Genomic DNA, 20,707 nt, shown 5'->3' on the forward strand with positions numbered 1-20,707 from the left:
CCATACCGTTGTAATGCCCGTGGGCAAGGGGGCATTAACAACACTTGCAGCTGTTCTGTGAACCGAGTGGACAGTTCTACATTCGAGCAATAATACTACAAAAAAGTCAAAAAAAGAAATAAAAAATGTGTGACGATGGTATGGGATGGTATGATAAGTGATAACGCTTACCCTCGAACTGAGGAAAGTCTTTGCAGGAAACCCCGCGATAATTATTCAGCTAGGTGGCCGGGGCTCCAGCAATGAGGAATCATCGCCGAGTTTAATCCGTGCAAAGACTTTCCTCAGTCCGAGAATAAAAATTATGATACCATACCAAATAAAACCATGATAAATTAATTTATTAATACAATACGTCCCATGTATATCGATTGATCTTTGATATTATAGTTTTAACTACGGGAATTACCCATTTACGAAACAAAACCGGACTTGTCAATTTTGTTACTCTGAATCAAAATGTGGCTTTTGCTGGTAGTTAATAAAACCGGGAGGTAAGTTTAGAATTGCTTATACACACAAATGCGTTTTAACAGTCGGCCAACCCCTAAATTCACAAAAAATTCCCAAGTTTTTTCGCAAATGACAGTGGATCACCAGCAGGCCAGTGTAGAGGAGAGGTTAGTCGAGGCATGGCCTAAGACATTACGACTTTTAATGAATGAATGGGGCCTATTAAACTATTTGCAAATCACATATTAACATTCATGCTCACGCTTCACTAAAGGAAGCATGTAGTTAATAATCCAAAATTTAAAAGGAGTTATACAAAAAATACGACTTCTTGTGCGTTTATTGATTGTATTCCAATAGCCAGACAGCTCCATAGCCAGATAGCCCTGTATGGAAAGAAAGCGTTGTGCATGTCTGGCATGTTCGGTGCACAACAAATAGCTTTCTGGTACACAACGTAGCGAGTGTACACTTTACATAGCAATGTAATCTGCACATGTTTTTGTTGCCTACTGCTGCCCACCAGTCTTTGAAAATTACGTTGTATGGCGCACCAAACACTTTTATTCCATACTGGGTCATAGCTAAGCATCTGTGTCAGTCTGTTTTTGCCCCATAGTGGAAAGTTTGGCAGCTGTACGCACAAGATTCATTAACGTGCAAGCTAAATTTTTTATCTTCACGTCGATTTATAAATAACAAAGAAAGAAAAGCTGGTTGTTTGAATGCAAATTTAAAATAAATAAACAAGGAATTGAGAATTTCAGTGCACACCATCACGCCAAGATATGTGTCTTTGCTTGCACGATTTCATGTCGAAAACTGCCCTACTTTTCGGTTGGGTTTAAGCCCAAGTGGGCATGAATTGGTATTGAGGCATTGGTTACATGTTTACATCATTGACCAAAAAAACCTTCCTAATTTGAGATTATCTTGAATTCATTTTTATTGAAATACTGTATTGAATTGTGTATTCACACTGGAAATGCGGTATTCATATTATAAACAAATTGAATAGCGGTAAACATAATTGAAAATTTTTGTATTTTTTAATTTTAAGTTTTAGATATTGAAATAATAGAAGAATTGATGTTAGATGATAAGATGGGGATTGATGTAGTTGCGAGAAACATTACTGACTATGTTTTGTCTCGTTGAAATGCATAAGAAAATTGAAGAGGCGTTCATGTGAAATGACCAGCCAACCCCTGCATACTCACTGTGCAGGGATCACAGCACCATATAACCGTATGATAATAATTATTGCCAATGTTGCTTCCAAAAAGCTTCAGAAAATTAGTTACTAAAATTTTTTAATACACCACTTATATGTAATAAGTTTTTACCTATTACACATATGTACACTGTATGTACTTGATTAGATCAATGGGCAGTATATTAAGTAGTAAGAATATACAGTACATCACTTCTGTGGTGGTATTTTTTTCTTATCATTTTAACGCTGGACGTTAAAGAGTTGATGATAACTTGGCTAATTACTTAATATTTGCAAAGTAGCAATGAATGAAGAAGAGAAAGCAGAAGTGCTTGTCCAAATGCAGCAAGGCCTGCCACCGAACTGGATTGCTCAGTTTTCAACAAAATTCAGAAGTCGCATATTTTATTTCAATCAAGTAACTGGAGAGACTACTTGGAATCATCCTGGTAAGCGTTAGATGTTCAATGGTACTAATTTAGCCTAAAAGGTTTTAGTTCTACTGGTACATTCTAGCTTTTTATTAGATATATATGCAATATTTTAGTATTTATGAAAACATACAGTATATTACAATTTTTGTTATAATTTATATATTGTAGCTCAAGTATATTCTGAGCGCAAAGAGAGCATCACAGGTAACAAAAAATTGGACAATTGTGTAAGTGCAACAACATCAAAGAAGAAGAAAAAGAAAAAAAAGAAAACAAGAGATTGCCAGCAGGCAAAGGTTGACATAAATCAAAGCAAACCATCTGATCACTGTCAAACTGTAACAGTCATCAACAGGAAGAGTTTAAATGTGGACGAAAAAAGTGACCAAAAGGTTACAAAACAAATTAGAAAGACATCTGGCATTTCGAAAAATGTCTCCATTCAGACTGAGGGCCCTCTTAGCAGGCCCAAAACAGATCAGACAACTTCTTCTAATCCTTCAATACGAAGTGCAAAAAGTAAAGGCACCGGACCAATTAAAGAAAACACCCATAAGAAAAATCGTCATAACCCCTACAACATACATTTAAAAGTACAATCCATACCGAATCAATCTCAATCCAAGATTTTCCACAAGGTAATAGTTTGAATGTATTTATTTTATTACAGTCATACCAAATAAATAATACAAAAATATTATTACAGTCATAATACAAAATAAGTAATTAATATAATAAACGAAAGCACACCACTGCACGCATATGTTCCTCTGGTTTAGCCGGGATTAATATGATAAGTGCATCTCTCTTAAAGTGTAATATTGTCAATCAGTCTGGAAAAAAATGATCATAAAATATTTTTCCCGAAAATGTTAAATTGTGTAAGTTTTGATGACTTGCTTAGCTTCCCAGTTTTGTCTAAAGTGTATCTTTCTAACGTAGAATATCTTTTTGATTTATTAAATGTTTTTGTTGAATACATAAGACATGTATAATTTATACTTAGGTATATAAAGTTATATGTTGTGTGGATTGTCCCAAATCACCACTCATTTTTAATGTAATTCTTAAGCACATTTGACAGGAATATTTTTATTGATGATGTACCACACTTGTGTATGTGATTGTCAAATGCAATGCTAAAGGTTTAGATTAGTTTCACTCAGCTTCCCGCCTACTTTATCTGAATTTTAGAAGTTTGTTTAAGTTTCTGCATACAATAAAAATACATGTGATGCTATCATTTGGCCCCATGTTATGGGAAAGAATTGTTTCCTGTAATGTGTTTGGCAACCAGGTCAATCCTTGTAAAATTTAATGTGTTCCTCTGTTCACACAGTGAATTCAGTAATTTTTTCATTCAGATTTGGATTCTATGCTTTGAACTTTTAATTCTTTGTTTTGCTTTAATCAGTACAATTGGCTACAATGATAAAGTTTTGTATGCTAAATGCCATTTGAAAACTAATTTTAACTTGTAATTGGGCAACGTGCAATGGAGTCATTAAGATAAATAAGCAACCAGCAACCAACCACAAAGTCAGCTCAATATAATTTGCTCTGTACCAAATGAGATTTCTCAAAAATTTTGCATGCGTACTAAAGAATTAGGCTCTACTATGCATTAATTTTGCATTTGCTTAATATAGGAAGCATAATAGCCATTAAGCGAAGGGTTAATATGTTTGCTCTGTCCTGTTTATTGTGCATGATTTAGACCAACTTTTAGCTATTTTAGTGACGTACTGGTATACCCTGTTCAATTTTGCATCCAATACAATTTATACCTGGTATAATTTTGCAAAAGTGCGCTTCTATGGTTGAATGCGTGTAGTGTGAGTTGTGAGAAACCATCCCATAAAATCATTGTAAATGTAACTGCTTACCCTAACCCACAATTAGTTAAAATGCTCATATGTTTTAGCCAGTGGATATTATTTCTTATGTTTTTTATAGGGCATTAATGCACTTCCAAATTCTAAATCTGATGTTGAAATGGATGACATATCTTTACAACAAGGTATGTTATTGCAAAAATATATGTTGTCTTCGTTTCACTGATTGGGCTCTAAATGGTTAATTGCACATTTATGTTACACATAAATATACTATTTTTCTATATTTAAATTAAGTATACCAAGTTAAAACAAAATCACCAAGGTATCTAGTTTTGTGGCCACATGGATACCTCAGTATATTATGATGATCAAATTCTTGTTTCATCTTAAGTTTTATTTATTTCCAGCTATCCCGGAATTAAAGAATTCGCAAACATCTTTTGTCATATTCGTTATTGTTGACACAAATATTTTGATGACATCTGAAGGTCTGAAAAGCATTGAGGAACTTGCAGATTGGCAACCGTCATCCAGTAGTAATTTTCGAAGAGTTGTTGTGGTTATCCCTTGGGTTGTTTTACAGGTTTGTGGCAGTTATAGTACAATCTAGTGGTTTTCAAACAATTTAGATTCACAGATTAGTAATTCAAATGACAATTACCTTTTACATAAGAGTTAAAGCTAAAAATCTTTTTAGCTTCCTGCAAAACACCTTCCGCTGAAAGTGTTATCCATATATTGTGTATTGCTACCACTGTGTTTTAATGTTCTTCTGAGATGTAGTAATTTGCAAACTCTGATGTGTGTGTGAAAGAATGAAATTGTAGTATTTGTCAGAATAATAACAAGTTATCTCATGAATATTCAGGAACTAGATCATTTAAAGACACGATCTGGAATAGCTCCGAAAGCTCGAAATGCAGTAGCTTATTTGAACAGGTAGGCATGAACAAATACTCAAACAGAGGTGTTTTCAGACTTTGCGTGAGATTGTGCGAAATAGCTTACATTCAGAGCATAACAGTTGTTAGTGGTGCTTTTACTGTTTTAAAACTTGCAGACACTTTTATGCTAAGAAGCCAGGAATTCGGGGTCAAACCATTATTGAAGCAGCCACTGTGATTGGTAAGAATAATTAGTACCAGAAAACAAATGCTGTAGCGCATGGTTGTAAAGTAACGAGTGTATTATAACTTTCTATTGTAAACTTTCCCCTGTTATTTTTCCAAATCTACATTTATGGTGCCATGCTTTAATTTCATCTAAATGTTTTTGTTATAGAGGGCCTGAATGTCGAAGTGAATGATGACCGAATACTGCAATGCCTTTTTTTCTTCGAGCAACTTCACACCAATCATAAGATTCTTCTGTTTAGTAAAGACAACAACTTGTGCAATAAAGCCATGATTAACCATTTTAGGTACGTTCTCAGTCAAAGTAGGGCTTTACACTAATGCATATTGCAGTGCTGTTTTCTGCTGTCTCAGATCATTTACTAATTATGTGAGCTTAATGAAAGCTGTCATGAGTTTATGTCAAAGTTGTGGTACATGTGACATCCAAGACTCCACTGTGAAGCAAAAAAATGTTGAAGGTTGGTAGTGATGTTCCACATTAATGTCATGTGTTTTTTTTAATTGTTTTATTTGGACGTTAGATACTGCCATTCACATAAACTAATACTGTTTCTTAGATTGAACTACTAGCAAGAATAACTTCTTTTTGGTGTTTTTAATAATATTTTTTAGCAACCGCTAATCATCGTTCACATAAAATCAATTCCAAAAAACAGACCACAACCGAAACAAGCAAAAACTCAGATCTAGATGAGCTGTACATTTCATTAAAAGACCTTTGTAAAACTGCTTTTGCTTACATACTTGAAGCAGAAATGAAAAAAGCTTTTGGAGAAAATATGTGGGAAGAAATCGTATACAGAAAGCCTCCCTGGCAACTCCATGGTTTGATTTATCTTTGATGGATTTTTTAAACATTAGCAGGATTAAAAGGGTTACCAAAAGTGAATTGGCATTTTCAGATGTTCTGCACTGCATAAAGAAACACTGGATTGCTGTTTTTAATATGCTTGGACTTGATCGACTGCTTTTGGTCCATGTTGATATTTTATTGGCAAATCTTAACCAGGTTCACCAAAGAAGAAAAGTGCAATTAGAAGGTGGTTTTCAAAAGCAGATGTTTATATGGTTTACTTGTTTGTTTATACAAGAGTCATTGACAATGGTGTTGCTGGTTTATTTAGGAAACATTGTAAAAGAATTTTTAAACAGTTCAGTTCAGCTACTGACTGGTATTGGAAAAAATTATGTTAAGTCCAACCCCATAAAAGATGCCTTTATTACACTGAAGGTAGGATGGTTTTTGTTTGATGCAAAAAAATCTCCTTAATGTTTGAGTGAAATACATTGCGATTAACTGCAATTTTCTTTGCAGAAACATTACAATGATTTTAAAACCGTCCAAAACCAAGCAAAACCATCAAGTGCAATCAATAAGAACCCTCTGAATGAAGGTACATTTAGTTTGTCTAAATGTATTTGCTTAATGTATGTACTTCTATAAAAAAATATTTGAAACCAAAACTTTCTTTCTAATTTGTGGAGTATTTTTTGCTTGATATAAATAATTATAAATAAAACGTGATATTAATAATAGTATCAATAACATAATTGCTGTTGTGTTAAAGGTCATGATGACAATGTTGTGGCAAGTACCCCTGCTGTATATCAGGATGCCAGTACATATGAAATCGAAATGTATAATGTGGATATGGCGCAAGCAACCTCACCTGAACATTGCCAGATATTTTGGCAAGCGCTAGATCAGGTTAACATAACTTATGTTCATTTTTTTCCTCTCATTATCTACGGTATCAAATTTTGATGTTTAAGTTCTTATTTCAACATGTGGTGTGAATTTTATGCTGCATTTTGTTTTTTTGAAAATATATCATGATACCACTGATTTTTTAATGCTTTTGTAGATATGGGCATCAGTGGTTGTACACTGTGTTGCAATTTTTAAAAGTGTTAACTTCCTTAATTCCCCTGCATTTGAGCACGCTCCTGTAGAACTTCAGCAGCAACTAGCAGCGTCTTTTGATGGTGTTCCCACACCTGAAATGTCCATCCAGGTCATTCCACTGCTTATGCAATTGATGGAAGGTCTTTTGAATGCATTGGAAAGGTACTGTGTATGCAGTTTATTGTTCATACTTTTACATAATGCATGATATAAAATCCAGTTTTAAATTCCTGCCAAATGCTAAAGCTTATAGAATGAACTATAGAACTATATAGAATGCTTTTCTTAGTGTTCAGTAAAGTGAGAGTGGTTTGATATCATCTGAAACCAAAGATTGTGGTTTAGATTTTTGTCGGCTTGCAAAACTCAAACATCACTACCTCAACTTCCTGACTGTCTTGATCTGCTTCAGACACTTTGGACTATTACTCAAGCCTTTTCCATGCAAACTAATTTAGAAAGGTAAGTACAGTTTTGCTGTAAAATAATGTCTTTTTGCAACATTTTCTATGTGTATGTCTATGAGGATGTTTCAGTTTTTTCACCATTTTTGCATTGAAAGTTGTTTGGCGCTTGCCCTGGTGATATTTTAGATGACCGATATCTGGGTAGTCCAACCCTATTTCCAAAGAAAGTTTTTAAGTGCTGTAGCATCGTACTGTAGTCTAACATTTTCTATTGGATTATTTTGTTCAAAATCAAACAGTTTACAAAATCTCTTGCCTAGCTGATTATTTCAGCATATAACTAAATAGGTAAACCCCTTGTTTAATTAACTGTTCACAAACAAGTAAAGGTAGTGAACATTGTGATTGGATGTTGGATCTGACCATTGGCCTTCACCAGGCTATTTAGGCAAATGTATCAAATCACCGTCCAACCTACAATGCTATATTTGGTTTCTCTCAAGTTTAGGCATACAAATGGTGAAGTTACATTGTCTTGATGACGTTAGCTGTAGTACTGCACCTGGAAAAAAGGACAAGAAAATGCAGTAGTAGAATTTCAATGCAACATAGGTAATGGAAAAAAAATTTTTTTCTGTAAGCTGTTGGAAATCAATTCCTTGTTTTTATTGATAACTGTTACTTCTGATCAGTGGTTACTAACCTGGGTCCCCGGATCCCTGGGATTTGGCAAATATGATGCCAAAGATCCAGGAATTATACTCTAATTCCTTATAAATAGCCTATTATATAATAATTTTGTAGTTGGGGTCAACGACAAAGGAATGATCGCAGCTAGGGGTCTGCAAGTAGGAAAAGTTTGGGAACCATTGCTCCAGATTAACAAATTACAAATAATGCAAAGGGTAATTACTTCTGTGTCCTAATTGTCAACACCGATCGCATCAAAACATGTATGTGGTGAGCATATGCTCTGTTAAAAAAATGAGATTTTTATTCTATTTTCAACACAAGTTCACAGATTTATTCCTGTTTGCATTTCAAAGATATACATAAGGGTGTTAAAATTGAAAATTATTGCAACAAGTAACTTATCAAAGTTACACTTGCTATTTCTAAATAAGCAATTCAACTGATATGCCAAATAGCACATAAAGTTTGTTAAAATTTAGGTTTTTCTTTAAATACACTGCGTTCTAGAGAAGTGCAGTCAAAATATATGGAGTAGGTATAGGAAATCAGTCATTATTATCATTCTTTTGACATACTGTTCGTTATTCTAGTTCAATCAGTTGCTAAAATATCACCAAACATCCATGTCAAAACTTCAAAATGGTGCCATAAATCCAAAAACATTAGACTTGTCCATTGTGCCAAAATTATCACCTAGGCCCTAAGTGGACTCCAAACGATTTTCACTTCAAAGATGGTAAATGATAAATAAACATCTTAATGTACATTTATATATATAATATACATTCTAAATTTTGTTTGAAACCTAATTCATTAAGAAACAAAATATGGATGTTGATGCCAACATAACTTTTCAGTATTTCACCAAGCACTGTGCAGCATTGTTCAAAAGCATCAGAAGGACGATCTCAGCTATTTGTTGGTTATGAAAAACTTCGTGCAGTCTGTAATGTTTTGAAGGAATGTTTTGCATATATCAGACAGATAAGCTCTAGATAATGTCAGTGAATTTTCATTGCTATCTACATCTATCTATTTTCATCTGGTGATAATCTTCTACACTCACAAACGTTTCTGTTACAGATACATTCCCTGAAAATATTTTTACACAATTACTTGCTTTTGTGTTGTATTTTAATCCATAACTTATTTATTTTTTTATTTGGTTGGTTGATTTTCTGTGTTTTCGTTGGTTTTTGCTTGGTTTATTTTTGTTATTGCGCTTCTTTGTTGCTATGATTACCCAGGTTTTTGAAATGATTGCCTGTAAATTTTGGAAACACTACACATAACCGAATTACAAATACAGTACAAGTACATTCATTAAACTTTGTATTAGATAACGGTCCATTTCTGTTGCTATTTTCCTTATCACCTAAATGATGGTTTAAAAAGCATACAAGCTTAGAATATTTAATGTTGTTTTTTCACATTAATAAAGTACATAAGGTCTCATAACCATTAAGTGCAGCGAATGTAATTACTTTTGTACTTTTTGATGTAAACTCGTTCTAATTTTTAGCATTACTAGTTTTAAAATGCATTTCGTCTAAAATGCGTAACAGGTCAGTGTAATTGCACAAGCATGTTCTTTGAAGAATTTCTTATGCAAGTTATTACATTAGATATTTTATGTTTAAATACATTTTTGCTCAACCATATCCTAACTGTTTAGTTATATGCATTTGCATATCCGAACTTTGTCTTCATGCAATAAGATTTTAACAACTTTAAATCCTTTTTCCAAATCTTATCACACCATATATTTCAGCCAAACTGCAGCATTAGAAACATAATTTTTCTTGAAAAATTTTGAAAACAATTATCATTTCAAAAGCTTACCATCATAGCATGTAGTAGTGTTCACTATGTGTGAAGTGATTTTACCATAATGCAGTCTGTATGCTATCGCGGTATTTGTAACAGTAATTAAAAATTTTGGTTAAATTCGATTTTGTGTTGGCTTGGATAGAATTGAATTTATGTTTTTTTTCATTTGTTATTTCTGTATAGAGATAATTCTAAGTACATTTCTTTTACTAGATCTTCGATATTTTTCACTATCTGAATTAAATTTAAACTAAGTAACTTTTTGCAGCTATTCTTTATCATACTCTTTTCTATTTAGTAATTTCAAAACCTTGCTTCTGAGTTTTACATTTAAGAAGTCATAAATGGTTCCTAGAAATTGCACCCATGCAAATCAAATTTCTTAATGCAATTGTAAAACGTTTATTTTGATAAAGAAATAGCAATCGGCCTTATAAAATAAGTAAAGTTGTTCTCAAGGAATGAAACATGTGCAAAGTGTTGCGTGATTTATTAAAGGTGCTTTTTTGCATTAAGTTATCTTGGCAATGTTTTTCATTTATTTCTGAAGTTTCATAAAACTTCCATTCTTATTTAAATAGCCTGTACTTTTCTTTTTTCACACAAATGCGAGAGGGTGTTTGCTGAGTTTTGAAGCATAGGATAAACTTTTAAGAATTATAAATGTTAGTTTTTCAGAATATCCAGAAAAGTAATGTCGTTAAACTTACTAACGTTACTTCAAAGGAAAAACTTACAAATTACTATTGTTTTTAATAAGTCATTCCAAAGCAATATGCTGCTGTGAAAACATTGCGTAAGGTGTCCCTTGCATCTTGCAACTATTTCACAAACATCCTTTTTCTTTTTGTTGACCAAGACCTTTTCAACCTTCTGTTTTGCCGTAATTTTTCCAGATCATTTTCGCTTTGTGTTATTTCTATATTTCGTCCCTGCATCGATTAATTATTTTCGGGTAATAGATTTATTTCCATGGTACGGCATAAATGTTTTTGTTCGAATAGTTGTATAACCACGCGAAGTGGATTAACAATTTTTTCCAATTGTCAAAATTCACTGCAGCGGAACCATTCTTGTGTTTTCGCATCCAATATTACTTGGCTAGAACCGGTTGGCATCTCTTCGGTTGTTTGCGACTGGAAATTATTATTATCCCATTATTCGCATTCAGTGGGACGTTACAGGACAGTGTTGTCACTTGTTTGGATGTCATTTTGTCCAAACTTCCATTATGATAGCATCGTTTATTTGCATATCGATGATGAATTCGCAAAAGCCGTGATGAGAAAGGACAGTTTTGGTGGCCAGTCGTCCGATTGGGTAAATAACACTTCTCAAAAAAAAGTTTACTTCAAGCTGGAGAAGGAGATGAGCAATTAGATCAGGGATTAAGCTAAGATCTAATGTAATTTCTATCTGGAACCTTTTGTATTTTCGGTATAAGTTATTTTACGTTGCTAATTATCACATCGCCGTAAAAGATCAATGGCTGGTATAACACTGGGCGCAATGTACAGCTTAAAAGATGATTTTAAACTATTTATAACAATGCAAAATCATTGGGTATACAGGCTACAACACATTTATCCCTTTCATTTCGAGCTGTAGCCTAAATTCGAATTTAGTACAGAAGCAAAAGATTTTCTGCAGGTGCCACGCCGTCATTTTGTGTTAACATTATTTACGTTATAAAAAATAACCAAGGCTTTCAATCAGTAATGTATCTGTGCAACAATTCAAGACTTTGGAATTTAAAAGAGATGTGTTTTACCCCCTGGCTCGTTGTTTTGACGTTTTTAATTTGTTTTTAACAAGATGTTTTTGTCTTTAAGAAAGGTACATCTTTAAGTACAGTAAAAATTAAACGAGCAAGCTGTAATGGCTTAACTAACAATTCAGCCACAAATATTTATTTTATGAGCAACTAGCGTTGCCAAGACAAGGTTTAATAACTAGCAGGTATTTATGGCCCAATATGAAGCACTATCCTGACCCACTAATTCAACGTGTTGTTAAACACGATGTCAAACAAATCACATTAAGATAGACCTTCGTACATAAAAATGCGCCAGTCTCTGGGTAATGGTCGTTTAGCTTGCTGATCAATTGCAGGAGGCTGTGATACTAGATCGCAGGGAAAGTGTGGAGCGATTTTCCTCAGTTTATCGCTGTCGCAAGTATACGTAGCTCTTAAGGTATAAAAAAGTGCTATACTTTTATGATAATGATCGTAATTGAGTTTATGTTGTTTTTGTTGAAAAATGACTAGTAGAATGCTGAAGAGAGTAAGACTATAAGTATACCGAGTATAGTTAAAAGTTAGGAAGTTTTTTCAAAAGGCAGAAAAAATCAAATCGCGAATCATGGGAAGTTGTTGCTCAAAAGGCGACGTTGTTGCCGTGAAGGAAAATATTGGTCCCAATCCTTCCAATTACCAAATGCTTATTACCGAAAATATTGGAGTAGGAAATGGAACACAAGGTAAAAATAAAACTAAATACGATGTTGTTTTATAATTTCATTTTTTTACCATGTAACATTTTATAATTCGATTTTACTGTGTTTTATAGCTTTAGGCTAAGCTAAAGTATAATGCATATATGCATTGTATATTTAGAAATTTTATTTGATATAACTTTAAAACTCCATTTAATTTTGTTCATGCCTATCTAGCCATTTGCAATTCGTTAAAGGCTTATTTAAACAACTTGTCTCACTTTTCGTTGTGTCGCCAAATGACGTAAACTTCACTACGTCACATTGCGCAAATAGTGTGGGAGAAATGGCTTAACGTGATTGAAAGGAATGTCTTATTATTTTCTTATTTACTAACTCTGATAATTTAGGCTTAATACCAGCAGTTTCCCAACATTCTTTGTCTTGAGCCCAACTTTATTTGTGGTATTATCAGCAAACAATTCATAATGGTTTGGACGTTATATTTTAATGCTTTTGTTTTGTAAACGGATATTTTCAGGTTCGGTAAACGTCGATCCATTACACGACCAACCTGTGCGTTCTTATTCTAAAGATAGAATCCCTCTCATAGAAAGGTATAACGCGTATTTCCTTTAAAGTAACTAAAGGTCGATCTCTAATATCTCAAAACAATCAATTCCTTTTGTGCTGTTTTTCATTTTTAATTCGACAAGATTGCTCATTACCATTTAGCTAAACTTTCTTAAAATAGGCCTATATTTGATTAACCCAAAGCATTTTATTTAGCATAATTGATTTGCCCACGCAAGAATCTGAAGCGGTGAATACAATCAACAAGCAAAATAACTCTGCGGCAAGGTCGACCTTAATTTTTCCAAGTTACTCGGGTTACCGAAACAATGACAATTCTGGTTTTCCCAGAAGAAATGCCATCGGCGACATAGGCCCCACAGCCCTTGTCTCTCCAGTTCAAACCATCCAGCGCTGCCCTTCGCCGAACCGAAGTGCTGTTGACTTCATTGTACGCCGGGGAAGCCCCATGATGTCACGATATTCTCCGCTTGCGTCACCAGTTTTGCAGCGTCGTATTATATCCAGTGCTTTCGAAAATATATCGTCGTCGAGCAGGATAGAATCTGGAGGATTTGATTCGGACTTGGAATCAGAAAATAATGAAGAACCACCAGATACAGGTAGCAGAAACTTTACATCAAAATCATTGGGTATCCTGAGTAGATTTTATACGTCGATTCGTTCATTACAATTCAAACTTTGTAACGTAAAGCTTGTTCTTAGAATTTCTCGCCAATGTTACTACGCTGAAATCAACGGGAAGATTATTGACAAACCAAGAGAGTGTCATAAAAAATGCATCTACAAGTTTAAATGCGTATGAAGTAAATGCTTATAAAAGTTTTTGCTTATATATCAGTTAGTTTTTCGACTTGATTTATCAAATAACGATATTAACAAAATTAACTTCGTAGCTTAACACATGCCAAGCATTTTGTATTTTAACCAAATAGAAAAGTTTGGTTGTTATAGCAAAAACGACTAAATAATTTACAACTGAAAGTCATTTCATAATATACCGCCTATACATCATCTTTTTAGGTTTTATCGTGATTAATTAAGTATGTTTAAGCTATAGCTATATACCTTGAATAAATACCTATAAATAATCTGTTAGTTCATAAAGTCTTTGAAGATCGCCAGCTCAGGCAGTAGGCTTGATTTAAGGACTTTTGTTATGACTTGTTGGTCAATACCTGATTTTAGTGACTTCTAGTTCCAAATTAAAGACATATTAGAATATACATTTGCCAATAGCCATATATTGTATACGGTTACCAAAAGAATATGATAATTATGATCGAATCTAGAACTATTTAACTTTGATAACTTTTAACTTTTCTCTGTTTTTTTTATTACACTTAGGCTACTTGCTATGAACTTTATTTTTTCTTGGTTATATATGAAGAAAGTTTTTTGAATGAAATTCTACATTTAGGTGGTCGATGCTTGCATTGGAACTGACAGCGACAGTTTTTACCATTCCTCAAGAAAACCTGGCCTTGATAGCAGTAAAAAGAATTTAAAAACATGTGATATGGCAGTCGGAACAGAACCAGGTAAATTTAAATTCCATTCTTTTGTATTTAACTTAACATGGGGCCATGTAAATACCCCGTGCCGTGATATACAGCCATTGTGTGAGATATACTATCATAAAAACTTAAATTTTGTTTGACTTCTAAATTTTAAAAAATTCGTGAAAATTCGGGTTAGTTTTGAGTTTGGCATAAATTAATATAGTCAAAGAATAGCTGTATAATTGAGCAGTTTGTCAAAGATTCCTTTTTGCGGATGGAATTATTCGTGCGTAATTAATGTCAGCGATTACGAAACATTTTTTAAAGTAAGCGTATTTATAATTGTGTTGAGGAGGGTGGGAAAACTTTTTTGGAAAATATGAAAAATCGAAATCGAAAACCTTCTCACAATGCTTGACAACCGGAATGACGCGCAAAATGCCGTGCTTGAGCTAATTACGTACTTGGCTATGTTCGTTGTTTTATAACATTACAGGAGTTTTCATATAGAACCTAACATTGTAATAGTTATAGTTGCTAACGAGTCGCAAACAAGAAAATACGATGAATGAAAAAGAATGAAGATGTCCCCCACCCCCATTAAATACCCTAAATAGGGCCCTGTGTGGACTGTGGCGCGACCGAAGATTCCGGTTTGGCGATCATCCCATTTTCAATCATTTATTGTTAAAAGTGGAGAGGCTTTTCGGCCCCACTGTCTTATGGGCACTGTATTGTAGAAACCTATTCAACGCCATGCGAGTCTCCAAAGTCCATCCATGGATCCATTCATCTATGCAGTTAAAACCGTTTGCTTTATATTTTTATGAGGTTTTTACCCGAACTCAATAACACTTTTTCTTTCAGTTACAAAAAAACGAAAATCATCTGTTTCTTCACAAAGTTCTGATATTAACCAGAAACCTTCTAAACAAACAACAAAATCAAATGAGGCCGACGCTACAAATTTATCATCAATGCTTGTAGAGGTGAAATTGCTAGGTTCTCATGCATCATTCTGAACTACAATTAATATATTTCCTATCTATACGAAAGAGACCATATATATAACCTTCATTACTTGTTTACCTTTGCTTAATATCCGCAGAATATTGGATAGTTACCTTAAAACAAAAAATAAGATTTTACTATCGCAGATAGTGGATTCATGCGTTGGAACAGATACAGACAAATGTTATCGATCAACGAAAACAACGCAAGTGCTAAACGATTTGAGCAGTAATTGCTCAAAAGCAAACGTAGCTGTAGAAACAGACCCAGGTATTGCTTAGATTTCTATGGTAGTTTTACGGTTTTTCATTTTAGGTTACAAATGCTATACAGGCAGATATAACTTAGTACGATTAAGAGAATGTTCCTTCATGTCAATGTTACCAGCACCGAAAACAAATACATCTGCACAAACCGAGAGACACAAAGGAAGTAAATCCATCGCAGGATCACCAATTTTATCTGAAAGTTTTATTAAGGTAACGTAAGCTATTATTCAGGCTACCATTCATTTCTTCCGTATTGTCAAACAATACGAACGTTTGTGTGGTTATTAGATGGTTGATGTTTGCGTTGGAACCGACAGCGACGACTTTTACCGTTCAAAGAAGCCAACCAGGTTTCAAGTTGACCTCAAAAAGAAAAAAAAGTTGAAGACCAGCAGCATAGCCATTTCTACCGAACGTGGAATGCAATGTACTTAATTAACATAGCCTCCATCTTTTGCAATATAACGCAGTTGTCCGGCCATAGTCAATAATAATTCATAATGATGCTTACTTTATTTGCTTTTCAGCCTGCAATGCTTCAAGCCAAACCAAAACCAGTCCCAGACCAAAACCGAAAACACCTAAGTATACTGTTTTAAATCGTAACTTTACTTCGGCGATTTTGGTTGCCGTTTACAGTTGCCATATAGTTACAGTGACAGTTGGCTTTAGTTGCCACATGTTTGCCTTTTGAAAAATATGTAGCCTATCATGCCGTTTTACAAAACAGATAAGCTTGACTTAATAACTAACGGCAATAGAAAAATGCATTTAACAGTATTATTGCATGCTTATATTTTTTAAGCTAAATTAAAGCCACGCAAACCGTATACTTTTAAACAATCGCGGAGTTCGCGTTCACAGAAGACTTTTCGCCGTCACATCTTTGATTCAATTTGAAAGGCTTGCTGATAAAGCTTTAGTTTAAAGCTTTTAGAGTCTTAGATGAGTAAATTTAATCAAACATTTGTCCAGTAGGATATGCGTTGATCTTACAACATTTTTGAATCAGTCGTTGAATATCATCATGTTTTTGTTTTGTATGTGCAGAATCTTGACAGAAATTGAAGGGGCTGGAATTCCAAAGGTAATGGCGGAATCACAAACCCCATCACCTACGCCTAGAAGTACACACATTAATGCAAAACCCAAGCCTCATCCTATAATAGAGACTCTTGAAAATGTTTTCACTAGGTTTGCAAGGTAAGTAGTTAGGTCGTTCCCAGCCATGGTTGTTTTTTTTGTTATAAAACGAGAAAAATTTGAGTGAATTTGTTATTACAGGTACGGAGAAGTGAATAATGACGGTCGTGAAATGAATAATAAAAACTGGGCCAAACTTTGCCGTGACTGCGACTTTGTAGACAACAGAACCATCTTGGTCGGCGACGTGGACGTTATATTTTCAAGGCATAAGTAGGTTTGAAAAAGATATTTCCCAAAACGTCATCTCACTGCTAGTTAATCTGAATAATCCAACTATCATCTATATAGAATATATTTATAGTATATATAACTTACATATATATAGTACTGTCAAAATTAAAGGCTGTCATAAATTGTAATATTTGAGATAATTTGTAGAGCTGGTTAATTAAACAAAGTTCACTGATCTGTTGGCTAAGTTTAATTTATACTGTTGAGATTCTTGTTGCAAAATTTGGATTATTCTGGCGTAAAAAGGTTATCCCATATAGGTTATCTGGCTGCCCGTTACCAGCGAACGGTAGCCGGTATCTGTTTAATTGTGGTAAGCAGTTCTACGGTATAATGTACCACAAAAATATCACTGAAACAAATTTCAAGCCTTCGTGTATAGGCTACATTGTATACAGTGTACACAATAACTACAAATGCTATTCTTGCGAAACGCTTTTTGAAAATTTCGCGTTATTGCATGTCGTAACGTGAACATGACACTTCATTGAAGCACATGTGTATAATAACTATATGCTGTAGATAAAAAATAAAGATCAATGAAAGTTCTAATTTGGTATTTCCGCAAATAAAATGATTTTAATTTGCAGACCGAAAGGCTTTCGTTTAATCGATTTTGAAATGTTCACAAACTGCCTAAATGAAGTGGCAGATAGAAGACTTTCCCAGAAAGTTAAAGATGAGTGGGCAAGGCGGAAAATGATTTATCAACAAGTGATCGGAAAAGCTCCAGAACTAATCGGCATCACGGTAAGTGCAATGGCACACATATATGTGCTGGCAAGAGTTGGTTTGAGACTAGTTTGTTGCTAAAAATTAGTCATTATGCTTTACTCTACGTAATATTTTTTCTTCTCTGCATAGGGCACGTCCAGAACTGGCAATGTAAACAGAATGACAGATCATACACTGTACCCAGTTTCACATAAAATAAGGTATGGCCTTAAATTTGTAACTTGTAAAATTTGATGTACAAAGCTGACTTCAGGACGGTGACATGCAACTTGATTATTATATGATTGCTCGTTGTATACCCGTAACAAAGGATTCAATATGTTTGAATAATTGCGGAACTTTCAACATTCTTTAAAAAATATTTGATGATTATTTATTCAATTGTAGCTTACTTTTCTTTTTGGATGATTGCAACATCCCATCATGGCTATTAGCCTACTTCTAGCTTACCAAGCTTACAAGGCTTTTCTTTTATCAGGATATAATAATTTTTAGTTTTTCTTTTGTGTTAGTTACCACCACGTGTACGCAAACTATTTAGCATAATGTTAACCACTTCAATGATGCAATTCATTGTTTTCAAATAAAATTAAACCGTATCGCGCGTATCTACAGTATGAAAATGTCAATTACTACGAACGAAAGACTTTTAACATTTTCATCCTGTTTAATGGTAAAGGTTTGACGAACAAGGACGAGGTTTGGGAATCGAAGACAAATTTGAAGTTCATGATTCCCAACTCGGTTACGTGATGGGCTACAAAGACCGAGATACATACGACCAAAAAATGCTCGGTAGACCTCGATCACGATCGGGTTCCATAACTAGCAGCAACAAACAATCTGCGTCGAATTCCCCGCTGCTTCTACGGCCAAATTCTAGCTCGTCGAGAAGCAGAAGTCCGATTATTTAAATTGTAGTTATCTTTTCTTATCATTGATTTGTTGGGTTAATCACTGAAAAAGAGATGAAAGCTTTAGAACTTAAACGTTTTGCTTATATCTTATATTTATTGTAGAGATATAGTTTATGTTTTTGTATACTGTAAATAACATACTTTGCGTCTGAATATTACAAATAGAAAAGATAAAATCCGAGATGACAGTGAGTGTAATAAGAAATACAAAAAGGCATGCATATGTTTAAATATAGCGTATATATGGAAAGTGTACAAAATTTACGTAAGTGGAATGTAGCATTAGCAATCTTGAGGAGATTCCAGTTTTGTTTAGTAACGTTTTTAGTACTGCAAAAACATGGTTAAGTTACATGCATATTCTTTCCTTCAAACTACGTTTTACATATAACTCATAACTCTCATGTAAATTTTTTGCTTGTTGTTTGGTTATTTGTTTTTCGTGTGTTTTGATTTGAACATCTGTTCATGCACTTATGTTTTAAGGGTTTATGATTAGAAGAGTGACCTTACAAAAACAAGACGTATATTCTAATGTTTTGAAAACATTTTATTTTAAGAAATGTTATTAGTTGTGAAAACTCACTGTGCTCACTGAGATGAAAACGACATGTTTACTTCAAGAACCCTACATAAATAAGCATGCAGCCACTCAAACTTACGTTCCCAAAAAAGTAGTACGTTTACAAAGTAATTTTAGCAGTTTTTTATGCATTAAGTAGGGTTACCGTCGATCTGGACTCAAAAATAAGAGCAATCAGGAAACAACAGAAGAATAAAACCTTAAACGAGGCAATCAATGTTACCAAAAAAAAACGAGACACTATTTGCATGTTTTTAATTTTGGTCTCTCTTTGCTCCGAAGTGGTATCCTAAAAGTGTCGAAATGCTCAAAATGCAAACCTCTGCCCTAAAACTAGACAAAAATAAGGACATTTCTTAGAAAAAAAATCTTTTCCAAGACACAGACCTTCAAAATAAGGAGAAATCTTACAAATAAGGACGGTATGGCAACCCTGCATAAAACCATCCACAATTACGCAAAAATAAAAGTTCGTATCGCATAAAAGTCAGTTGTGATGCTGAAGCAATAGTAAGCCCTTAACATTTTTTCAACTCATTTAGGTTTGGTGAAATTACTTGGTAAAAGGATCGTCTAGTATTTGTAATGTTCTGATGTATCTTACAATTCTATGATTTAGAATGAGCTCACACAGAGCGACCATACACGACTGATGGTTTATTCGAATGACCTTAGTAAGTCAATCATAATGATAACGGTACAACACCAGATTAAAGGGAGCAGTAATCATTTAATCAAGAAACATCTTGTAATAATTTTTGGGCTATTAAAGTTAAGCATGTTGTGTCCCCATTAGGTGGTGTAACAGTTAGGGAGGTGATGGCGAGGATAGATCAAGCAGTTACCAGGGTAACTAGTATAGCGACCAACACATCAGCAATAACAATTTCTTACAAACACTATCACAGTATTGTTCCGCTAACCCATACATGTCAAACTCCCGGCTCGCGGGCCACATCCGGCCCGCTTTACAATAAAACTTTGCCCGCGTACTTATTTCATACATTGAACTATTTCCGGCCCGTGAGATCATTGCACAGTATAACTTACTTTTTTCAAGCAAGAAACAAATCGCACAATTCAGTGGCACAGCAATTGCCCCATCATACGATAGAATAAATAGATTTATTTTATCGTTTGTAACCTGGGCTGCAACAGAAGAATAAGTAAAAATATCCTAGTCAAAACTGCTCTTATTCAGCAGCCTCAGTTTAATTTTGGCAAGTCTAATAGTACGGCACCTTTCAATATGGCCAAACTTTCTAACGCTATTTCTAATTTTAACTTTCAAATGCTTGGTTTCATTTACA

At 34.0% G+C, this 20,707-nt stretch overlaps 2 protein-coding genes across 4 annotated transcripts; both read left to right on the top strand.

Moving 5' to 3' along the window:
* Positions 1–1,521: 1,521 nt before the first annotated feature.
* On the top strand, positions 1,522–10,858 carry LOC143469025 (transcriptional protein SWT1-like). 3 transcript variants are annotated; one of them, XM_076966553.1, is made up of 17 exons: positions 1,522–1,701; positions 1,972–2,118; positions 2,272–2,741; positions 4,060–4,123; positions 4,349–4,524; positions 4,810–4,880; positions 5,002–5,066; positions 5,223–5,361; positions 5,429–5,535; positions 5,690–5,902; positions 5,980–6,117; positions 6,202–6,308; positions 6,393–6,471; positions 6,646–6,785; positions 6,943–7,145; positions 7,329–7,445; positions 8,941–10,858. In XM_076966553.1, the coding sequence occupies exons 1-17, from the start codon at positions 1,647–1,649 to the stop codon at positions 9,080–9,082; spliced, it is 2,433 nt and encodes an 810-aa protein (XP_076822668.1). In that variant the 5' UTR covers positions 1,522–1,646; the 3' UTR covers positions 9,083–10,858. The 3 variants fall into 3 exon arrangements, with proteins under 3 accessions (XP_076822668.1, XP_076822670.1, XP_076822669.1); XM_076966555.1 differs by lacking the exon at positions 8,941–10,858 and adding an exon at positions 8,674–8,797; XM_076966554.1 differs by lacking the exon at positions 1,522–1,701 and having other exon boundaries at positions 1,710–2,118; positions 8,941–10,851.
* A 199-nt stretch (positions 10,859–11,057) lies between these two features.
* On the top strand, positions 11,058–19,291 carry LOC143469026 (uncharacterized). The gene is made up of 16 exons (XM_076966556.1): positions 11,058–12,108; positions 12,253–12,394; positions 12,891–12,966; positions 13,139–13,545; positions 13,649–13,749; positions 14,364–14,484; positions 15,313–15,434; positions 15,603–15,726; positions 15,844–15,935; positions 16,014–16,152; positions 16,253–16,310; positions 16,776–16,928; positions 17,010–17,141; positions 17,753–17,912; positions 18,027–18,097; positions 18,577–19,291. Exons 2-16 carry the CDS (start codon positions 12,277–12,279, stop codon positions 18,809–18,811), a joined length of 2,109 nt encoding a protein of 702 aa, XP_076822671.1. The 5' UTR covers positions 11,058–12,108; positions 12,253–12,276; the 3' UTR covers positions 18,812–19,291.
* The last annotated feature ends 1,416 nt before the right edge of the window (positions 19,292–20,707 follow it).

The sequence above is a fragment of the Clavelina lepadiformis genome, chromosome 8 (genome assembly GCF_947623445.1).
Source record: "Clavelina lepadiformis chromosome 8, kaClaLepa1.1, whole genome shotgun sequence".
NCBI classification, from domain to species: Eukaryota; Metazoa; Chordata; class Ascidiacea; order Aplousobranchia; family Clavelinidae; genus Clavelina; species Clavelina lepadiformis.